The sequence below is a fragment of the Colius striatus genome, chromosome 26 (assembly GCF_028858725.1).
Source record: "Colius striatus isolate bColStr4 chromosome 26, bColStr4.1.hap1, whole genome shotgun sequence".
In the NCBI taxonomy this organism is placed as follows: Eukaryota; Metazoa; Chordata; class Aves; order Coliiformes; family Coliidae; genus Colius; species Colius striatus.
The window spans coordinates 2,591,975-2,613,270 of record NC_084784.1 but is presented as its reverse complement, the minus strand read 5'-3'; the positions used below and the strand labels follow the sequence as shown (position 1 = coordinate 2,613,270).

Here is a 21,296-nt window from a genome sequence, read left to right as displayed (position 1 = left end):
CCCAATCCTGCCCTCCCACCCTGCCCCAGCCCCACACGCGCTGCCCCATCACCACCTCACTGCCCACCCCCCACCTCCCACTTACCCACACCACATGGGGCAAGACCCTAAAGGCAACCAGAAGTGTCCTTGTGGCCAGCAGAGCTGGGGACAGGCCCCACAGGGACGTGTCCCCAGGCTGGGGGTGACACAGTCCCACATCCCAGGGGACAGGGACACGTGGGGATGGCACAGAGGGACATCTGAGGCCACCCATCGTGGTGTTACCAGACAGACCCAGCTGGAACACAAAGTGGTGGCACTTGGGGTGACAAGTTAGCCCAGCCCTCAGTCCCCAGCTGTCCCCAGTGTCACCTCACCCCCCCTCCCAGCTCCTCAGTGGGGTGGGAAGAAGCTTCTTGAGAAGCCACGAGGACAAAACCCATCAGGATGAGGCCGGGCAGCCGCTGGCCTGGCAGTGAGAGGGGTGGCATCAGTGACCCCAAGGCTCAGTGGCCACCTTGGCAGAGGGAGCTGGGGGGTAAGGGGAGGTGCCAGCTCTGCGAGGGGAGTGCTCCAGGTGCTGAGGTTGGCACCAACCCTTCTGCAGCCCCAGGGCAGCTCCTCCCCTGCAGATGATGCTGAACTCGATGGCGTCGAAGACTTTGGGCGAGACGGTGGCACTGGGACAGACAAAGACCTGTTGGCACAGCAAGGAGAGTCACAGCAATGCCACCAACATCCCTCAACCCTCCTCCCTGACACCTCACTTTGGCACCTTCCCTCAAGGCCACCTGCCTCCTGCTGGTGCTACTCCACGTCCCCGTTGTGCCTGTGCCGGGTGGGTGCCAGGGGCTGCTCCTCACAGGGCGACAGCTCATCGATGGAAGCCTGGTTGGTGATGCCTGTGGTGGGACCCAGAGCTGGAAGCTCACTCCAACCATCCCCTTCTGAAAGGGCATCACCCACCCCCCTCCATCTCTGGGTCACCTCTCCAAGCAGGGATGCTTGGCACAGACCTAGCCCAGGATGCCTCCTGTCCCCTCGCTGGTAGAGGTGATGGTTGGCACCTACCACTGGCAGCTCGTTCCTTCCACTTCTGCTTGTTGTCCTGGATGTATTTGGCCCAAGTGGAACGGAAACTGTCCACATCAGCTTTGATGTCCCCCAGCTCCAGGTGCTCATCCAGGGATGGCTGCCGCCACTGCGAGCTGTGGGCACCAGCAGGTTGGCACCAGGGCAAACCCACCAGCAAGTCCCAAGTGGGTGTCTCCCCACCCAGTTCCCCATGAGAAAGGAGAAACTGAAGCAGGATGAGGTTGGCTTTGGTGCCATCCTCATCCAGGGATGGCTGCCACCACTGCGAGCTGTGGGCACCAGCAGGTTGGCACCAGGGCAAACCCATCACCACCAAGTCTCAAGTGGGTGTCTCCCCACCCAGTTCCCCATGAGAAAGGAGAACCTGAAGCAGGGTGAGGTAGCCAACCTGGCCTGTTGGGTGGCCACAGGGTTGCCCTTGGCTTTGGTGCCATCCTCATCCAGGGATGGCTGCCACCACTGCGAGCTATGGGCACCAGCAGGTTGGCACCAGGGCAAACCCATCACCCCACCCAGTTCCCCATGAGAAAGGAGAACCTGAAGCAGGGTGAGGTAGCCAACCTGGCCTGTTGGGTGGCCACAGGGTTGCCCTTGGCTTTGGTGCCATCCTCAGCCAGGGGCAGCACCATCTTCTCAGCCACGTCGGTCAGCACCGAGAAGGTTGGTTCCACGATGAAGTCGATGAAGCCTGAGGTGGGGGAAAAGGCCATGAGCTGGGGACAGGATGCTTGGGGACAGGATGCTTGGGGACAGGATGCTTGGGGACATGATGCTTGGGGACAGGATGCTTGGGGACAAGGTGAGGACAAGGTGAACCCTCCCCATCCTTCACCCACTCACCAATCTGAGACTGAGCCACCAGCGTGGACGTGCGGTCGCAGAGGGGCGAGAAGGGCAACCCCAGCTCAGCTTCTTTATCCCCCTGGCAAAGCAAACAGAAACCCCCCAAGAAAAAGGCTCCTTATTGTCCTTTCTCCATCCCTCATGTGTCCCCAAAGGCCACTGGGGTGTCCTACCTGCCTGAAGAACTCCTCCATCAGGGCTTTGGTCCAGCGGCTGTGCACTGCCCACTGCTTGGTGGGGTGACTGATGTCGGCCGCGTGCAGCAGCAGCGACAGCACCTTGGACTTATCGATCCTGGGGAGGGGATCCCCCAAAGTCTGAGCTTTGGCTTTGCCTTCTCCCCCCCTAAAAAGATTCCCCCCCCCACCCTACACCCACCTCTCCAGCTGCTGGAGGGATGTCTTCATGGACTTGACCTGCTGGAAGTGGCAGGACATATCGGTGGCCAGGACCATCTCGATCACCAGCGCCCGCAGCTCCCTGGGCAAGGGCATTTAGGGGGTGTAGGGGGTGTGGGGGTGGAAATGCCATCAGGGGAACCAACCCCAGGGATGAGGGACAAGGACAGGGACAGGGGGGACCTTACACAAACTCATCCTTGGTGAGGTTGACGAAGATGTTCATCTCGTCGTCCTGCATCATGCGGAACACGGCGCTGATGTGGTGGTTCTCCAGCACCGAGCGGTCGTTGTAGAGGATGGCACAGTCTGACCTGGGCACACAGGTGATACTGGCAGCCTGGCATGAGGGGAGGGATGTCCCCAAGGTGCCAGCATATCTGTATCCCAGCTGTAGAGGTGACCTTGGGTGTTTTCAAGGTGCCAGGATGGCTGTATCTCACCTGTACAGGTGATTTTAGGTGTGCTGGGTGGCCTCAAGGTGCCAACACATCCATATCTCAGGTGTATGGGTGGCTCTGGGTGGCCCCAGGGTGCCAACACACCCATATCCCAGGTGTATGAGTGGCCCCAAGGTGCCAACACATCCATATCTCAGGTGTATGGGTGGCCTCAAGGTGCCAACACACCCATATACCAGGTGTATGGGTGGCCTCAAGGTGCCAACACACCCATATCCCAGGTGTATGAGTGGCCCCAAGGTGCCAACACATCCATATCTCAGGTGTATGGGTGGCTCTGGGTGGCCCCAAGGTGCCAACACACCCATATACCAGGTGTTTGGGTGGCTCTAGGTGGCCTCAAGGTGCCAACACATCCATATCTCAGGTGTATGGGTGGCTCTGGGTGGCCCCAAGGTGCCAAAACACCCATATCCCAGGTGTTTGGGTGGCTCTGGGTGGCCCCAGGGTGCCAACACACCCATATCCCAGGTGTATGGGTGGCTCTGGGTGGCCCCAAGGTGCCAAAACACCCATATCCCAGGTGTTTGGGTGGCTCTGGGTGGCTCCAGGGTGCCAACACACCCATATCCCAGGTGTATGGGTGGCTCTGGGTGGCCCCAGGGTGCCAACACATCCATATCCCAGGTGTATGGGTGGCTCTGGGTGGCCCCAAGGTGCCAACACACCCATATCTCAGGTGTATGGGTGGCTCTGGGTGGCCTCAAGGTGCCAACACATCCATATCTCAGGTGTATGGGTGGCTCTGGGTGGCCCCAGGGTGCCAACACACCCATATACCAGGTGTATGGGTGGCCCCACGGTGCCAACACACCCATATCCCACCTATATGGGTGGCCCTGGGTGTCCCCAGAGTGCCAACACATCCATACCCCATGCCACTCATGCCATGCCATGCCATGCCATCCATGCCACCTGCACTATGTCATGCCACTCATGCTGTGCCACTTGTGCTGTGCCATGCCATGCCACCCACACCATGCCATGCCACCCACACCATGCTGTGCCACCCGCCCTCACTTGGTCTGGATGTGGAAGCTGTTGGTGGTGCCCGTGTGCTCGTAGTCGTGGATGGCAGCAGCGAAGATGATGGCCAAGACCTCGATCTCTGTCAGGTAGTGCTGGGAGAGGGGCACCTGGGCATCAGGTGGGGGCACTGGGACAGGCACTGGGTGCTCCAGTGTCACCCCACCACGAGTTCCTCTGCATACAGGACACATGCAAGTGCCAAGTGCCACCCCAAGTGTGGCCACTCATCCCCCTGGAACCAGGGGTCACCCCATCCCCTCCATCATCCTGGTGCCATCTCCATGGTGATGCCATCTCCATGGCAACGAGCATCCTTGTGGGTCTCACAGGGTCACAAGGGTTGGGAGGGAGCTGGGAAGCTCAGCCAGTGCAACCCCCTGCCAGAGCAGCAGCACCCAGAGCAGGGCACACAGGGACTCATCCAGCTGGGGTTGGGATGTCTCCAGAGCAGGAGCCTCCACAGCCCATCTGGGCAGCCCCTGCCAGGAGTTTCTCCTCCTGTGCCAGTGCAACCAGAGAATCACACAGGGATGGGGGTGGGAAGGAACCTCCAGAGCTCCTCCAGCCCCCTCAAGCAGGTTCCTCATGCTCAGGGGGCACAGGAATGAGGCCAAGGTGGGTTTGGGATGTCTCCAGAGCAGGAGCCTCCACAGCCCATCTGGGCAGCCCCTGCCAGGGCTCCCTCACCTCAGCAGGGAACCAATTCTGCCTTGTGTGTCTCTGGAACCTCTGATGTTGCAGCTTGTGCCCGTTGCCCCTTGTCCCATCATTGGCCATCCCTGAGCACAGCCTGGCTCCAGCCTCCTGCCACTTGTGAACATGACTGAGCTCAGCCCTCAGGCTCCTCTTCTCCAAGCTGCAGAGCCCCAGCTCCCTCAGCCTTTCAGCACAAGGCAGATGCTCCACTCCAGCATCTCTGTGCCCTGTGCTGAGCTCTCTCCAGCAGCTCCCTGTCCTTCTGCAGCTGAGGGGCCCAGAGCTGGCCACAACACCCCAGATGTGCTCTCAGCAGGGGCAGCAGAACCTCTCTGACTTACCCACAGCCCTTCTGCCCCAGCCCAGGCTGCCATTGGCCTCTTGGCTCTGAGGGCACGTTGCTGGCTGAGGCTCATCCTGCTGCCCACCAGCACCCCCAGCTCCCTTTCCCCTGCACTGCTCTCTCAGAGTCCATTCCCCAGCCTGTGCTGCTCCCTGGGGTTGCTCTTCCCCAGATGCATCACTCTCCACTTGCCCTTGTTGAATGTCATCAGATTCCTCTCTGCCCAGCCCTGCAGCCTGCCTGAATGACAGCACAGCCTCTGGGGTAGCAGCCACTTCAGCATCATCCCCAACCTTGCTCCCAGTGGCCTCTGACCCCTGTGTGTGCAGGTACCTGGAGGCCTTGCTGAGACAGGCCAGCACAGGAGCCATCATCCTGGCTCCAGCCCTTCAAGCCTTCACCACGGTGCCACGGGAGGGGGAACCCACCTTCAGTGCTGCTGAGTTCACTGATGTCTCAGGTGAGGGATGTGCAGGGGAGAGGAGAGGGAGTAGGGGGGGAAATGTCACCTCCTGCCCATGCTGATGTCCCCATCCTTGTTGTGTTGTCCCCATCCATCTCCTCCCAGAGATGAGGGCACTGGCTGAGCTCATCGGGCCCTATGGCATGAAGTTCCTGAGCGACAACCTCATGTGGCACGTGGGCTCACAGGTCACTGAGCTCAAGGTAGGGCTTGTGGCCAGAGGAACAAGACCAGCTGCCACCCTGAAGCCCACCCCCAACCCTCCATTCTGCTCTGGCTGAATGACAGCACAGCCTCTGGGGTAGCAGCCACTTCAGCATCATCCCCAACCTTGCTGCCTCTGACCCCTGTGTGTGCAGCTACCTGGTGGCTTTGCTGAGCCAGACCAGCACAGGAGCTGTCTCCGACCCACCCCAGACTGCCATTGACCACCAAGCTCACCCTCATCCCAGCTCAGAACCTTCATGGCACCTTTGTGGGCACCCCCTCTGCCCTCATACCAGCATGCCAGTGCGCAGCAGGAAGCAGTGGACAGTCTGGGTGACATCAGCAGCGTGGCTCTGGTTGTGGTAGGGATTCCGGTACTTCCCGTAGCCGACCTCCAGCGCGTCCAGCAGCGTGGTCAGGAACACGGAGGGAATCTGGGGCACAGGGGCACAGGAGCTGCTGGATGGAGCCCTCCCCTCCTTACCCAGCCACACCAAGGGGTGGTGAAGCCACAGGGCACGGGGCTGGGCACACCTTGAAGCGACTGTTGAGGTTGTGTCGGGTGAAGAGCTCGAAGACGATGGTGCGAAGGGCGTGATCGTCCGTCACCCGGTTCAGGGCGAAGACGTCGAAGCACCACAGGTCGAGGCTCTGGAAGGGGTGGCACAGGGGGGTATCACCCAATGCCAGGGCAAAGCCAGTGCCCAGCTGGGACAGGTAATCCCCAGGGATGCTGATGGATGCCCAGGGATGCCAGGTAAACCCCAGGGATGCTGATGGATGTCAGTCCCAGGGATGCTGATGGGTGCCCAGGGATGCTGATGGGTGCTCAGGGATGCCAGGCAATCCCCAGGGATGCTGATGGGTGCTCAGGGATGCCAGGCAGTCCCAGGGATGCTGATGGGTGCCCAGGGATGCCAGGCAGTCCCAGGGATGCTGATGGATGTCAGTTAGTCCCAGGGATGCTGATGGGTGCTCAGGGATGCCAGGCAATCCCCAGGGATGCTGATAGATGCCCAGGGATGCCAGGCAGTCCCAGGGATGATGATGGGTGCCCAGGGATGCCAGGCAGTCCCAGGGATGCTGATGGATGTCAGTTAGTCCCAGGGATGCTGATGGGTGCCCAGGGATGCCAGGCAGTCCCAGGGATGCTGATGGATGCCAGGTAATCCCCAGGGATGCTGATGGATGCTGATGGATGCCAGGCAGTCCCAGGGATGCTGATGGATGTCAGGTAATCCCCAGGGATATTGATGGATGCCCAGGGATGCTGATGGATGCCCAGCCATGCCAGGCAGTCCCAAGGATGCTGATGGATGCTGATGGATGCTGATGGATGCCAGGCAATCTCCAGGGATGCTGATGGATGCCAGGCAATCCCCAGGGATATTGATGGATGCCCAGGGATGCTGATGGATGCCCAGCCATGCCAGGCAGTCCCAGGGATGCTGATGGATGCTGATGGATGCCAGGCAATCTTCAGGGATGCTGACGGATGCTGATGGATGCCAGGCAGTCCCAGGGATGCTGATGGATGCCCAGGGATGCCAGGCAATCCCCATAGTTGTCCAGTAATTCCAGGTGATGCCCAACAATGCCCAGCAAAGAGCAGCCATGCCAGGCAATGCCCATCCATACCCAGGCTGGATGGGGCAGGGTGCCAGCATCCCCATGGGGCATTGGGTACCACCCTCACCCCCCCCGGTACCTTCAGGCAGTTCAGGACAGAGGAGGAATAGCTGGGCCCCACGGCCGTGTACGTCCGGCGGAACATCCTGCAACAGGGATGCTGCTGTGGGTGCTGGGCACACAACTGGGTGCTGGGGACAGGGCTGGGTGCTGGGGACACAGCTGGGTGCTGGGGGACACAGCTGGGTGCTGGGGACAGGGCTGGGTGCTGGGCACACGGCTGGGTGCTGGGGACAGGGCTGGGTGCTGGGGGACACAGCTGGGTGCTGAGGATCCACATGGGTGCTTGGAGACAAAGCTGGGTGCTCAGGGACCCCCCTGGGTGCTGGACACAACCCCTGGGTGCTGAGGACCCACCTTACTCCCCAGGGACCCCTCTGGGTGCTGAGGACCCACCTTACTCCCCAGGGACCCCTCTGGGTGCTGAGGACCCACCTTACTCCCCAGGGACCCCTCTGGGTGCTGAGGACCCAGCTTACTCCCCAGGGACCCCTCTGGGTGCTGAGGACCCACCTTACTCCCCAGGGACCCCTCTGGGTGCTGAGGACCCACCTTACTCCCCAGGGACCCCTCTGGGTGCTGAGGACCCACCTTATTCCCCAGGGACCCTCTGAGTGCTTGGGGCCAAAGCTGGGTGCTCAGGGGACCCCTCTGGGTGCTGAGGACCCACCTTATTCCCCAGGGACCCCTCTGGGTGCTGAGGACCCACCTTATTCCCCAGGGACCCCTCTGGGTGCTGAGGACCCACCTTACTCCCCAGGGACCCCTCTGGGTGCTGAGGACCCACCTTACTCCCCAGGGACCCTCTGAGTGCTTGGGGCCAAAGCTGGGTGCTCAGGGGACCCCTCTGGGTGCTGAGGACCCACCTTACTCCCCAGGGACCCCTCTGGGTGCTGAGAACCCACCTTACTCCCCAGGGACCCCTCTGGGTGCTGAGGACCCACCTTACTCCCCAGGGACCCCTCTGGGTGCTGTGCACAACCCCTGTGTGCCACGCACCAGCCAAGCCCCCACTCCCCCCACCCCCTCCCCGTGCCACGTCCCTCCCCATCACCCTGGGGGGGTTTGGGGCGGGCTTTGGGGCTGGTGCCACCCAGCAGCCACCTCTCCACGAAGATGCCAGCCTGGACGGCGTGCACGATGCTGCGGAACTTGGGCTTCTCCTCGGCTCGCCGCCCCTTGGCCCGCGCCTGCTGCGTGAACGTGGCCGCCAGCCAGTCCCGCACCTCCGACGGCACCGCCGCGTCCGACCCCATCTCCCGCAGCTCGTCCTCCGTGTCCAGCATCTGCCTGCGGGGGCGGGCAACGACAGCAAGGGGGTTGGCTTAAACAAAGAGGGGGTTGGCATCACCTCCCTGTGCCCTCCCAGTGCCCTCCTCCCCTCCCCTGGGGTCCCCTCCCCTTCCCTGGGGTCCCCTTCCCTAGGGTCCCCTCCCCTGGGGTCCCCTCCCCTCCCCTGGGGTCCCCTCCCCTAGAGTCCCCTCCCCTGGGGGTCCCCTCCCCTTCCCTGGGGTCCCCTCCCCTGGGGGTTCCCTCCCCTAGAGTCCCCTCCCCTGGGGTCCCCTCCCCTTCCCTGGGGTCCCCTTCCCTGGGGTCCCCTCCCCTTCCCTGGGGTCCCCTCCCCTGGGGTCCCCTCCCCTTCCCTGGGGTCCCCTTCCCTGGGGTCCCCTCCCCTCCGCTGGGGTCCCCTCCCCTGGGGTCCCCTCTCCTTCCCTGGGGTCCCCCTCCCCTTCCCTGGGGTCCCCTCCCCTCCCCTGAGATCCCCTCCCCTCCCCTGGGGTCCCCTCCCCTTCCCTGGGGTCCCCTTCCCTGGGGTCCCCTCCCCTCCCCTGGGGTCCCCTCCCCTTCCCTGGGGTCCCCTCCCCTGAGGTCCCCTCCCCTAGGGTCCCCTCCCCTGGGGTCCCCTCCCCTCCCCTGGGGTCCCCTTCCCTGGGGTCCCTTCCCCTGGGGTCCCCTCCCCTTCCCTGGGGTCCCCTCCCCTCCCCTGGGGTCCCCTCCCCTGAGGTCCCCTTCCCTGGGGTCCCCTTCCCTGGGGTCCCCTCCCCTCCCCTGAGGTCCCCTCCCCTTCCCTGGGGTCCCCTTCCCTAGGGTCCCCTCCCCTGGGGTCCCCTCCCCTCCCCTGGGGTCCCCTCCCCTTCCCTGGGGTCCCCTTCCCTAGGGTCCCCTCCCCTCCCCTGGGGTCCCCTCCCCTCCCCTGGGGTCCCCTTCCCTGGGGTCCCCTCCCCTCCCCTGGGGTCCCCTCCCCTCCCCTGGGGTCCCCTCCCCTTCCCTGAGGTCCCCTCCCCTTCCCTGGGGTCCCCTCCCCTTCCCTGGGGTCCCCTCCCCTGGGGTCCCACACCTCGTCTCGTCGATGTAAACGGCCTCGAGCAGCGAAGCCGCGTATTCCAGGTTCCTCTTGAGCTCCTCCACGTTCACTTCGCCCGTCTCCAGCTGCTTCACCAGGTAGCGCAGCCTGGGGGGGAAAGGGGCACCCACGGGGCTCGCTCACACGCGTGGGCAGCGCCCACTGGGCAGGGAGGGGGAGGCTGAGGTGGGGGCTTCGAGTGGTGGTGGAGGGGAGGGGAAAGGGAGGGAGGGGGAGTGGGGTGTGGGAGGGCAGCCAGCACCCAGAGCTGAGCCTGCACCCAAAATCCTTCCTCACAGCACCCAGAGCTCATCCTGCACCCAAAATCCCTCCTCACAGCACCCAGAGCTCATCCTGCACCCAAAATCCCTCCTCACAGCACCCAGAGCTCATCCTGCACCCAAAATCCCTCCTCACAGCATCCAGAGCTGAGCCTGCACCCAAAATCCCTCCTCACAGCACCCAGAGCTCATCCTGCACCCAAAATCCCTCCTCACAGCATCCAGAGCTGAGCCTGCACCCAAAATCCCTCCTCACAGCACCCAGAGCTCATCCTGCACCCAAAATCCCTCCTCACAGCACCCAGAGCTCATCCTGCACCCAAAATCCCTCCTCACAGCACCCAGAGCTCATCCTGCACCCAAAATCCCTCCTCACAGCACCCAGAGCTCATCCTGCACCCAAAATCCCTCCTCACAGCACCCAGAGCTCATCCTGCACCCAAAATCCCTCCTCACAGCATCCAGAGCTGAGCCTGCACCCAAAATCCCTCCTCACAGCACCCAGAGCTCATCCTGCACCCAAAATCCCTCCTCACAGCATCCAGAGCTCATCCTGCACCCAAAATCCCTCCTCACAGCACCCAGAGCTCATCCTGCACCCAAAATCCCTCCTCACAGCACCCAGAGCTCATCCTGCACCCAAAATCCCTCCTCACAGCACCCAGAGCTCATCCTGCACCCAAAATCCCTCCTCACAGCACCCAGAGCTCATCCTGCACCCAAAATCCCTCCTCACAGCATCCAGAGCTGAGCCTGCACCCAAAATCCCTCCTCACAGCACCCAGAGCTCATCCTGCACCCAAAATCCCTCCTCACAGCATCCAGAGCTCATCCTGCACCCAAAATCCCTCCTCACAGCACCCAGAGCTCATCCTGCACCCAAAATCCCTCCTCACAGCACCCAGAGCTCATCCTGCACCCAAAATCCCTCCTCACAGCACCCAGAGCTCATCCTGCACCCAAAATCCCTCCTCACAGCACCCAGAGCTCATCCTGCACCCAAAATCCCTCCTCACAGCATCCAGAGCTGAGCCTGCACCCAAAATCCCTCCTCACAGCACCCAGAGCTCATCCTGCACCCAAAATCCCTCCTCACAGCATCCAGAGCTCATCCTGCACCCAAAATCCCTCCTCACAGCACCCAGAGCTCATCCTGCACCCAAAATCCCTCCTCACAGCACCCAGAGCTCATCCTGCACCCAAAATCCCTCCTCACAGCACCCAGAGCTCATCCTGCACCCAAAATCCCTCCTCACAGCACCCAGAGCTCATCCTGCACCCAAAATCCCTCCTCACAGCATCCAGAGCTCATCCTGCACCCAAAATCCCTCCTCACAGCACCCGGAGCTGAGCCTGCACCCAAAATCCCTCCTCACAGCACCCAGAGCTCATCCTGCACCCAGAGCTCAACCTGCACCCAGAGCTCATCCTGCACCTCACAGCACCCAGAGCTGAGCCTGCACCCAAAATCCCTCCTCACAGCACCCAGAGCTCATCCTGCACCCAAAATCCCTCCTCACAGCACCCAGAGCTCATCCTGTACCCAAAATCCCTCCTCACAGCACCCAGAGCTGAGCCTGCACCCAAAATCCCTCCTCACAGCACCCAGAGCTCATCCTGCACCCAAAATCCCTCCTCACAGCACCCAGAGCTGAGCCTGCACCCAAAATCCCTCCTCACAGCACCCAGAGCTCATCCTGCACCCAAAATCCCTCCTCACAGCACCCAGAGCTCATCCTGCACCCAAAATCCCTCCTCACAGCACCCAGAGCTCATCCTGCACCCAAAATCCCTCCTCACAGCACCCAGAGCTGAGCCTGCACCCAAAATCCCTCCTCACAGCACCCAGAGCTGAGCCTGCACCCAAAATCCCTGCTCACAGCACCCAGAGCTCATCCTGCACCCAAAATCCTTCCTCACAGCACCCAGAGCTCATCCTGCACCCAAAATCCCTCCTCACAGCACCCAGAGCTCATCCTGCACCCAAAATCCCTCCTCACAGCACCCGGAGCTGAGCCTGCACCCAAAATCCCTCCTCACAGCACCCAGAGCTCATCCTGCACCCAAAATCCCTCCTCACAGCACCCAGAGCTGAGCCTGCACCCAAAATCCCTCCTCACAGCACCCAGAGCTCATCCTGCACCCAAAATCCCTCCTCACAGCACCCAGAGCTCATCCTGCACCCAGAGCTCATCCTGCACCCAGAGCTCAACCTGCACCCAGAGCTCATCCTGCACCTCACAGCACCCAGAGCTGAGCCTGCACCCAAAATCCCTCCTCACAGCACCCAGAGCTCATCCTGCACCCAAAATCCCTCCTCACAGCATCCAGAGCTGAGCCTGCACCCAAAATCCCTCCTCACAGCACCCAGAGCTCATCCTGCACCCAAAATCCCTCCTCACAGCACCCAGAGCTCATCCTGCACCCAAAATCCCTCCTCACAGCACCCAGAGCTGAGCCTGCACCCAAAATCCCTCCTCACAGCACCCAGAGCTCATCCTGCACCCAAAATCCCTCCTCACAGCACCCAGAGCTCATCCTGCACCTCACAGCACCCAGAGCTGAGCCTGCACCCAAAATCCCTCCTCACAGCACCCAGAGCTCATCCTGCACCCAAAATCCCTCCTCACAGCACCCAGAGCTCATCCTGCACCCAAAATCCCTCCTCACAGCACCCAGAGCTCATCCTGCACCCAAAATCCTTCCTCACAGCACCCAGAGCTCATCCTGCACCCAAAATCCCTCCTCACAGCACCCGGAGCTGAGCCTGCACCCAAAATCCCTCCTCACAGCACCCAGAGCTCATCCTGCACCCAAAATCCCTCCTCACAGCACCCAGAGCTCATCCTGCACCCAAAATCCTTCCTCACAGCACCCAGAGCTCATCCTGCACCCAAAATCCCTCCTCACAGCACTCAGAGCTGAGCCTGCACCCAAAATCCCTCCTCACAGCACCCAGAGCTGAGCCTGCACCCAAAATCCCTCCTCACAGCACCCAGAGCTCATCCTGCACCCAGAGCTCAACCTGCACCCAGAGCTCAACCTGCACCCAGAGCTCATCCTGCACCTCACAGCACCCAGAGCTGAGCCTGCACCCAAAATCCCTCCTCACAGCATCCAGAGCTCATCCTGCACCCAAAATCCCTCCTCACAGCATCCAGAGCTCATCCTGCACCCAAAATCCCTCCTCACAGCACCCAGAGCTCATCCTGCACCCAAAATCCCTCCTCACAGCATCCAGAGCTGAGCCTGCACCCAAAATCCCTCCTCACAGCACCCAGAGCTCATCCTGCACCCAAAATCCCTCCTCACAGCACCCAGAGCTCATCCTGCACCCAAAATCCCTCCTCACAGCACCCAGAGCTCATCCTGCACCCAAAATCCCTCCTCACAGCACCCAGAGCTGAGCCTGCACCCAAAATCCCTCCTCACAGCACCCAGAGCTCATCCTGCACCCAAAATCCCTCCTCACAGCACCCGGAGCTGAGCCTGCACCCAAAATCCCTCCTCACAGCACCCAGAGCTCATCCTGCACCCAAAATCCCTCCTCACAGCACCCAGAGCTCATCCTGCACCCAAAATCCCTCCTCACAGCACCCAGAGCTCATCCTGCACCCAAAATCCCTCCTCACAGCACCCAGAGCTCATCCTGCACCCAAAATCCCTCCTCACAGCACCCAGAGCTGAGCCTGCACCCAAAATCCCTCCTCACAGCACCCAGAGCTCATCCTGCACCCAAAATCCCTCCTCACAGCACCCAGAGCTCATCCTGCACCCAAAATCCCTCCTCACAGCACCCAGAGCTCATCCTGCACCCAAAATCCCTCCTCACAGCACCCAGAGCTCATCCTGCACCCAAAATCCCTCCTCACAGCACCCAGAGCTCATCCTGCACCCAAAATCCCTCCTCACAGCACCCAGAGCTCATCCTGCACCCAAAATCCCTCCTCACAGCATCCAGAGCTCATCCTGCACCCAAAATCCCTCCTCACAGCACCCAGAGCTCATCCTGCACCCAAAATCCCTCCTCACAGCACCCAGAGCTGAGCCTGCACCCAAAATCCCTCCTCACAGCACCCAGAGCTGAGCCTGCACCCAAAATCCCTCCTCACAGCACCCAGAGCTCATCCTGCACCCAGAGCTCACATCCACACCTGACCCCACACACACACACAACCATGTGTGCCCACACACACACCCCCCACCACAGGCATGCAAGGAGTGGGCACAGCCACATGTGCACCCCTGGGACAGCCACAGCCCCCCCTGGCACAGCCACAGCCACCCCTGGCACAGCCACAGCTCCCCTGGCATAGCCACATGTGCACCCCTGGCACAGCCACAGACCCCCTGGCACAGCCACATGTGCACCCCTGGCACAGCCACAGACCCCCTGGCACAGCCACAGCTCCCCTGGCATAGCCACATGTGGACCCCTGGCACAGCCACAGCCACCCCTGGCACAGACCCCCTTGGCACAGCCACCCCTGACCCAGCCACAGCCACCCCACGTGCGTGTGCCCATGCTCCTCACCCCATGGCAACCCCAGTGCCCGGCTGCCACACGCCTGTGCCGTCTGGCTGGGTGTCTGTGGCTGTGTCTGTCAGGAGAGGGTGTGGAGGGGGTGTTGGGGATGGCACTGGGGAGGGAAGGGAGGGGGAATCCCATCTGGTGCCACCCGCGCTGCCTCGCTCACACACCGGCTGCCACAGCCTGGCACAGGCTGCCACGGGCTGCCATGGTCCCCCAGGGCTCTGCCAGCTGCCCCCCAGGCCAGGGTGAGGGAATTAGGGGTGGGACAGAGTAGGTGCCAACCCCCAGTGGGATGCTGGGCACTGTTCTGGTCCATCTCAGCCCTCTGGTCACCTTGTGCCCTTCACTGGCACCCATAAGGTGCCCATCAGTCCCCACTGGTCCCCACCACTGCCACCAGCACCCAACAGGTCCCCATTTGTCCTCACTGGTCCCCACCACTGCCACCAGCACCCTACAGGTCCCCATCCATCCCCACTGGTCCCCATCACCAGCCCTCACTGGGTGCCCATCTCCTGGGCACAGGAGGGACCAGCATCAGCCCTGGGACCACCAGACCCACAGGACCACATGGGGACAGGGCTCCTGGTCACAATGGGAGGGGACACACACACACACACACACACAAAGGGTCTTCCTGCCACTCTGACAGGTGATGAAGCCACCATGTCCCCACCATGGGGGGCACAGGGGGTTGGCAGCTTGGGTTGGCATCTGCCCTGGCTGCCACAGGGGTTGCCCAGCAGCCACCTCAGCCCACCACAGAGAGCTCAGAGCATGAGGGGGCACAGCCAAGGTGATGCTGACGACACACAGCGAGCAGGAGAGGGGGGGGACAGGGGGAGGGGGGGCCCAGACGTCACATTTGAAGGCAGAGCAAAGCTCCAGAGCCTGGAGAGGGAATGTGACCTTGGGAAAGCAACTGGCACCTTCCCCAGCCCTGGGGACAGCCACACTCAGGGAGCCCCCCACCCTCTGGGACCCCCCATCCTTCATGGCACAGCTACAGGGTACTCACCCATCAGGGATGGTGCTGAGACCCCCAAAGAGGAGGGTCCCAGAGGGTAAGGGGGGTCCCCTAAGTGTGGGTGGCCCCAAGGTTGAGGATTGTGACCTTGGGAAAGCAACTGGCACCTTCCCCAGCCCCGGGGACACCCACACTCAGGGACCCCCCATCCCTGGGTGGCACAGCCACAGGGGACCCCCGTGGTACCCACCCATCAGGGATGGTGCTGAGGCCCCTGAGGGGGAGGGTCCCAGAGGGTGGGGGGGTCCCTGAGTGTGGCTGTCCCCAGGGCTGGGGAAGGTGCCAGTTGCTTTCCCAAGGTCACCTTCCCCAGCCCTGGGGACACCCACACTCAGGGACCCCCCACCCTTGGGTGGCACAGCCACAGGGGACCCCCGTGGTACCCACCCATCAGGGATGGTGCTGAGGCCCCTGAGGGGAGGCTCAGGGAGGAGGGACACATCCAGGAGCCACCAGCAGGAGATGGGGTCGGGTTGTGTCACGCTGCTGGGTGGGTGCCACGTGCACCCACGGCCCCCACGGGCTGCCTGTCACCACCCACAGCCCCTCACTGCTGCCACCCACACCCCCCATCCCCCTCCTGCCACGGGGCTGACAGGGAACCCTTCCCCCATCCCCACCCCAAAGGCCACCTCGCTCCCAGGAAGGGGGGCAGGGTTGGGTTGTGGGGTGCAGACCCCCCAGGACTGATGCTGCAGCCTCACGTGCACCCACGGGTGCTGTTGCCCCCCTCCAGCTGCCTCTCACTGGGTTCCCCTCACCCTGGTGACCTGCTGTTGCTGCCCCAAACCTGAGGGGTGCTGCTGGGGATCCTGCACCCCAGGGACACCCCCAGCACCTGGGTGCTGGCCTCTGGGTGCTGGAAGTGGGGGGCACAGAGAGGGGCCCCCCCAAACCCCCACAGTGGGGGCGACCAGCAGCGATTTCAGGGAGGGGGGAGCTCAGGTGAGCTCTGGCACAAGGGGGGTGCACACAGAGGGGTGTCCCACGCTCCTGTTTGCACACTCACAGAGCTCAGCACACGCTTGTGCACACTCCAAGGGAGTCTTTGTGCCTCAGCACACGCTTGTGCACACTCACACTGCATCCTTGTGCCTCAGCACACGCTTGTGCACGCTCACACTGCATCCTTGTGCCTCAGCACATGCTTGTGCACGCTCACACTGCATCCTTGTGCCTCAGCACACACTTGTGCACGCTCACACTGCATCCTTGTGCCTCAGCACAGGCTTGTGCACACTCACACTGCATTCTTGTGCCTCAGCACACGCTTGTGCACACTCACACTGCATCCTTGTGCCTCAGCACACGCTTGTGCACACTCACACTGCATTCTTGTGCCTCTGCACACGCTTGTGCATGCTCCCACTGCATTCTTGTGCCTCTGCACACGCTTGTGCATGCTCCCACTGCATCCTTGTGCCTCAGCACATGCTTGTGCACGCTCACACTGCATCCTTGCACCTCAGCACACACTTGTGCACGCTCACACTGCATCCTTGTGCCTCAGCACACACTTGTGCATGCTCACACTGCATCCTTGTGCCTCAGCACAGGCTTGTGCACACTCACACTGCATCCTTGTGCCTCAGCACACACTTGTGCACGCTCACACTGCATCCTTGTGCCTCAGCACACGCTTGTGCACGCTCACACTGCATCCTTGTGCCTCAGCACAGGCTTGTGCACACTCACACTGCATCCTTGTGCCTCAGCACACGCTTGTGAATGCTCACACTGCATTCTTGTGCCTCAGCACACGCTTGTGCATGCTCACACTGCATCCTTGTGCCTCAGCACACACTTGTGCATGCTTATACTGCCTCTTTGCACCTCAGCACACACTTGTGCATGCTTATACTGCCTCTTTGCACCTCAGCACATGCTTGTGCACGCTCACACTGCATCCTTGCACCTCAGCACACGCTTGTGCATGCTCACACTGCCTCTTTGCTCCTCAGCACACGCTTGTGCACGCTCACACTGCATCCTTGTGTCTCAGCACACGCTTGTGCACGCTCATACTGCATCCTTGTGCCTCAGCACACGCTTGTGCATGCTCACACTGCATCCTTGTGCCTCAGCACACGCTTGTGCACGCTCACACTGCATCCTTGTGCCTCAGCACACGCTTGTGCATGCTCACAATGCATCCTTGTGCCTCAGCACACGCTTGTGCACACTCACACTGCATTCTTGTGCCTCTGCACACGCTTGTGCATGCTCACAATGCATCCTTGTGCCTCAGCACACGCTTGTGCACACTCACAATGCATCCTTGTGCCTCAGCACACGCTTGTGAATGCTCACAATGCATCCTTGTGCCTCAGCACACGCTTGTGCACGCTCACAATGCATCCTTGTGCCTCAGCACACGCTTGTGCACACTCACACTGCATTCTTGTGCCTCAGCACATGCTTGTGCACGCTCACACTGCATCCTTGCACCTCAGCACACACTTGTGCATGCTCACAATGCATCCTTGTGCCTCAGCACACGCTTGTGCACACTCACACTGCATTCTTGTGCCTCTGCACACGCTTGTGCATGCTCCCACTGCATTCTTGTGCCTCTGCACACGCTTGTGCATGCTCCCACTGCATCCTTGTGCCTCAGCACACACTTGTGCACGCTCACACTGCATCCTTGTGCCTCAGCACACGCTTGTGCACGCTCATACTGCATCCTTGTGCCTCAGCACACGCTTGTGCATGCTCACACTGCATCCTTGCACCTCAGCACATGCTTGTGCACGCTCACACTGCATCCTTGTGTCTCAGCACATGCTTGTGCACACTCCCACCAGGGCCTTGCCCATCCACAGCAACAGGTTTGCACACACACCCTAAGCACTTGCACCAATGTCTCACACTCTCAAGCCTTCCCCCAGCCTTTGACTCGTGCCAAAGGCTCAGTGAGTGTGTAACACAAGCACCCAGCTCCTGGCCTTGTCCCCTTGTGTCCCTCACCTTGGCACAACATCACTGTTGCAGACCTTTGAGAGGCTTCCCACGTGCCTTTGCCCATGGCCAGGTCAGGGGTTCAGCCCCATGCACATGTGCACCCCTTTGCACACCCCTTTGCACCCCTTTGCACCCCCACACCATGCCCACTGCACGAGGCCCTGCACGTGAAGGGGCACCTGAGCCCACACATGAGCACAACTGCACAGGGGTGAGGAAGGGAGGGGGTGCCCCCAAGAGCTCACCTTTGGGGGGCTGCAGAGGGGAGGGGTCACCAGAAGCCTGGCACCTGCTCTTGCCCACCCCTAAACTGAGGGGCACCCCCTCCCTCTGCCCACTTAGTGTGAGGGGTATTGGGGGCTCCCATTCAGCACCCCATCACACCCACCACAGGGTCCCAGGCCCCCCCACCCCGAGGGGGTGCAATGGGTGCAAGGGGGGGGTTCCAAGGGTTGATTGGGGGGTCCTAAGGGTGATTGGGAGGGTCCTAAGGGTGATGGGGGGGTCCCAAGGGTTGATTGAGTGGTCCTAAGGGTGATGGAGGGGTCCCAAGGGTGATTGGGGGGTCCTAAGGGTGATTGAGGGGGTCCCAAGGGTTGATTGGGGGGTCCTAAGGGTGATGGGGGGGTCCTAAGGGTGATTGGAGGGGTCCCAAGGGTTGACTGGGAGGTCCTAAGGGTGATTGAGGGGGTCCCAAGGGTTGATTGGGGGGTCCTAAGGGTGATTGAGGGGGTCCCAAGGGTTGATTGGGGGGTCCTAAGGGTGATTGAGGGGGTCCCAAGGGTGATGGGGGGAAGGTCCCACATGGGGGTTTGGGGGCAGCACATGGATGGGATGGGGGGTCCCAGGGGGCAGCTGAGGGTCCCTGCTTTGGATTGGGGGGACACACAGGGTGGGAGCACGGGGGGGTCCCCAAAGGGGGGTGTCAGGGGGTCCGGGTGGGGGGGTGATGCTCAGGTGAGCTCGAGGCTCTTTGGCAAATCCTCCTTTGGGGGTGAGGGGTTGGGTTTGGGGGGTGAGGGGCTGGTTTAGGAGTAAGGGGTCCCGGTTTAGGGAAGGGAGGGAGGGGTGTAGAGGTTTGGGGGTCACTCACAGCGCCCGGAGCTTGACCCAGATCTTCTTACTGGGGACAGATTTGATCTCCAGCGGGGACGGGCAACCCCCGGCCGGCTCCAGCGCGTCGCGCTCGGGCTCCAGCCCCGGGAGGCTCCGCGGCGGCTCCATGGCCCCTGCAGCCGGGAGGATCCTTCTTGCTTCAAGCCCGGGGCTCGCTGGGGACACTCCTCCTCCCCTTCAAACCTCCCCCCTCCATCCCCGGGGACCCGCCGGGTCTCGGCCGAGCAGCCGCCGGTGGCGCCCCGCATCCCCGGCTCCCCCCGCCCGGTACCCGGCGGCTGCGCAGGCGGCACCGGCCCGGGAGAAGGAGCTAAAATGGCATCCCGGGCACCGGGGGTGGGAGAGACGGGCTGGGGAGAAACGGGGCTGCGGGAAGAGGCAGCGGGGAGGGGAGGGGATGGGGAGATGCGGGGATGGGGAGATGCAGGGATGAGGGAGATGGGGGAGAAGCGGGGATGGGGAGATGCGGGGATGGGGAGGAACCGGGAGGAGAGAAACCGGGCTGGGGAAGAGGCAGGAGAGAGGTGAGGAGATGGGGGAGAAGCGGGAGGGAAGATGAGAGGATGGGGAGATGCGGGGATGAGGGAGATGGGGGAGAAGCGGGGATGGGGAGACGCGGGAGAGAGAGAACAAGCGGGGACGGGGAGACGCGGGGATGGGGAGATGGGGGAGAAACGGGGATGGGGAGATGCGGGACTGGGGAGATGCAGGGATGGAGAGGAACCGGGAGGAGAGAAACGGGGCTGGGGAAGAGGCAGGAGGGAGGTGAGGAGATGGGGGAGAAGCGGGAAGGGAGATGAGAGGATGGGGAGACGCGGGGATGGGGAGATGGGGGAGAGAGAGAACAAGCTGGGATGGTGAGATGCGGGGATGGGGAGACGCGGGGATGGGGAGATGCAGGAGAGAGAGAACAAGCGGGGATGGGGAGAAACGGGGATGGAGAAGAAGCGGGAGGAGAGAAATGAGGCTGGGGAAGAGGCAGGGGGCAGATGAGGAGATGGGGGAGAAGAAGGGATGGGGAGATGCGGGAGAGGGAAGAACGAGCGGGGATGGGGAGATGCGGGGATGGGGAAGAGCCAGGAGGAGAGAACTGGGGCTGGGGAGAAGCGGGGATGGGGTGAAGGAGGTTGGGGAGCCGCGGGAGTGCGGCGCGGGGGGATCTCGGATGCTGCGCGCTCCTACCCGGGGATGCTCGGGCGGGGAAGCGCCGCTGCTGCCGTGCTCGCCCCGCGGCTGCCGTGCCCTGGGGATCTCTCGGCGCTACCGGCTCTGCTTCCACCGCCCGGGGCTTCGCCGCAACTTTCCCCGAGCCGGCACCGGCACCGGGAGGGCGGGAAGGGGCGGGGGGAGAACCGGGGGCGGGGGGAGAACCGGGGGCGGGGGCTTCGAACCGGGACCGCCCCCCAAGTCCCACCGCCCAGCTCAGCCCCTGGCCGGTGGGGGGTGATTGCCCCGGGACCCCTCTGCATGGGGCAGTGAGGGGAGGGGGAGTCGCCCTGGGACATCCCCCTTCCTCCGTGGGTTTGGGGTGGGGGGGATGCTCCGACCCCCTCCGTGGGGTTTGGGATGGGGGGGATGCTCCGACCCCCTCCAGTGGGGTTTAGGGGGGTGGGGGGATGCTCTGACCCCCTCCGTGGGGTTTGGGGTGTGGGGGGGATGCTCCGACCCCCCTCCGTGGGGTTTGGGGTGTGGGGGGGATGCTCCGACCCCCTCCCGTGGGGTTTGGGGGGGTGGGGGGGATGCTCTGACCCTCTCCTGTGGGTTTGGGGTGTGGGGGCTTGCTCCGACCCCCTCCTTGGGTTTGGGATGTGGGGGGATGCTCCG

At 62.3% G+C, this 21,296-nt stretch overlaps 1 protein-coding gene across 1 annotated transcript; it reads right to left on the bottom strand.

Moving 5' to 3' along the window:
- Positions 1-789: 789 nt before the first annotated feature.
- PDE1B (phosphodiesterase 1B) lies at positions 790-20,733 on the bottom strand. The gene is made up of 15 exons (XM_062015501.1): positions 20,655-20,733; positions 19,450-19,585; positions 9,545-9,658; positions 8,311-8,496; positions 7,226-7,292; positions 6,052-6,168; positions 5,811-5,951; positions 3,800-3,900; positions 2,507-2,632; positions 2,299-2,400; positions 2,094-2,214; positions 1,918-1,999; positions 1,639-1,765; positions 1,054-1,190; positions 790-884 (listed from the first exon to the last, which is right to left on the bottom strand). Exons 2-15 carry the CDS (start codon positions 19,578-19,580, stop codon positions 790-792), a joined length of 1,647 nt encoding a protein of 548 aa, XP_061871485.1. The 5' UTR covers positions 19,581-19,585; positions 20,655-20,733.
- Positions 20,734-21,296: the final 563 nt, after the last annotated feature.

What these genes read in the sequence shown, in the direction of transcription:
- PDE1B (XM_062015501.1), bottom strand. Translation starts at nt 19,580, where the DNA reads ATGGAGCCGCCGCGGAGCCTCCCGGGGCTGGAGCCCGAGCGCGACGCG. An exon ending in TGCTGCGCACTGGCATGCTG is followed by an intron (nt 3,901 to 5,810) that starts GTATGAGGGCAG and finishes CCCCTCTCCCAG; the next exon opens with CACTACCTGACAGAGATCGA. An exon ending in CTCACCAAGGATGAGTTTGT is followed by an intron (nt 2,401 to 2,506) that starts GTAAGGTCCCCC and finishes GCCCTTGCCCAG; the next exon opens with GGAGCTGCGGGCGCTGGTGA.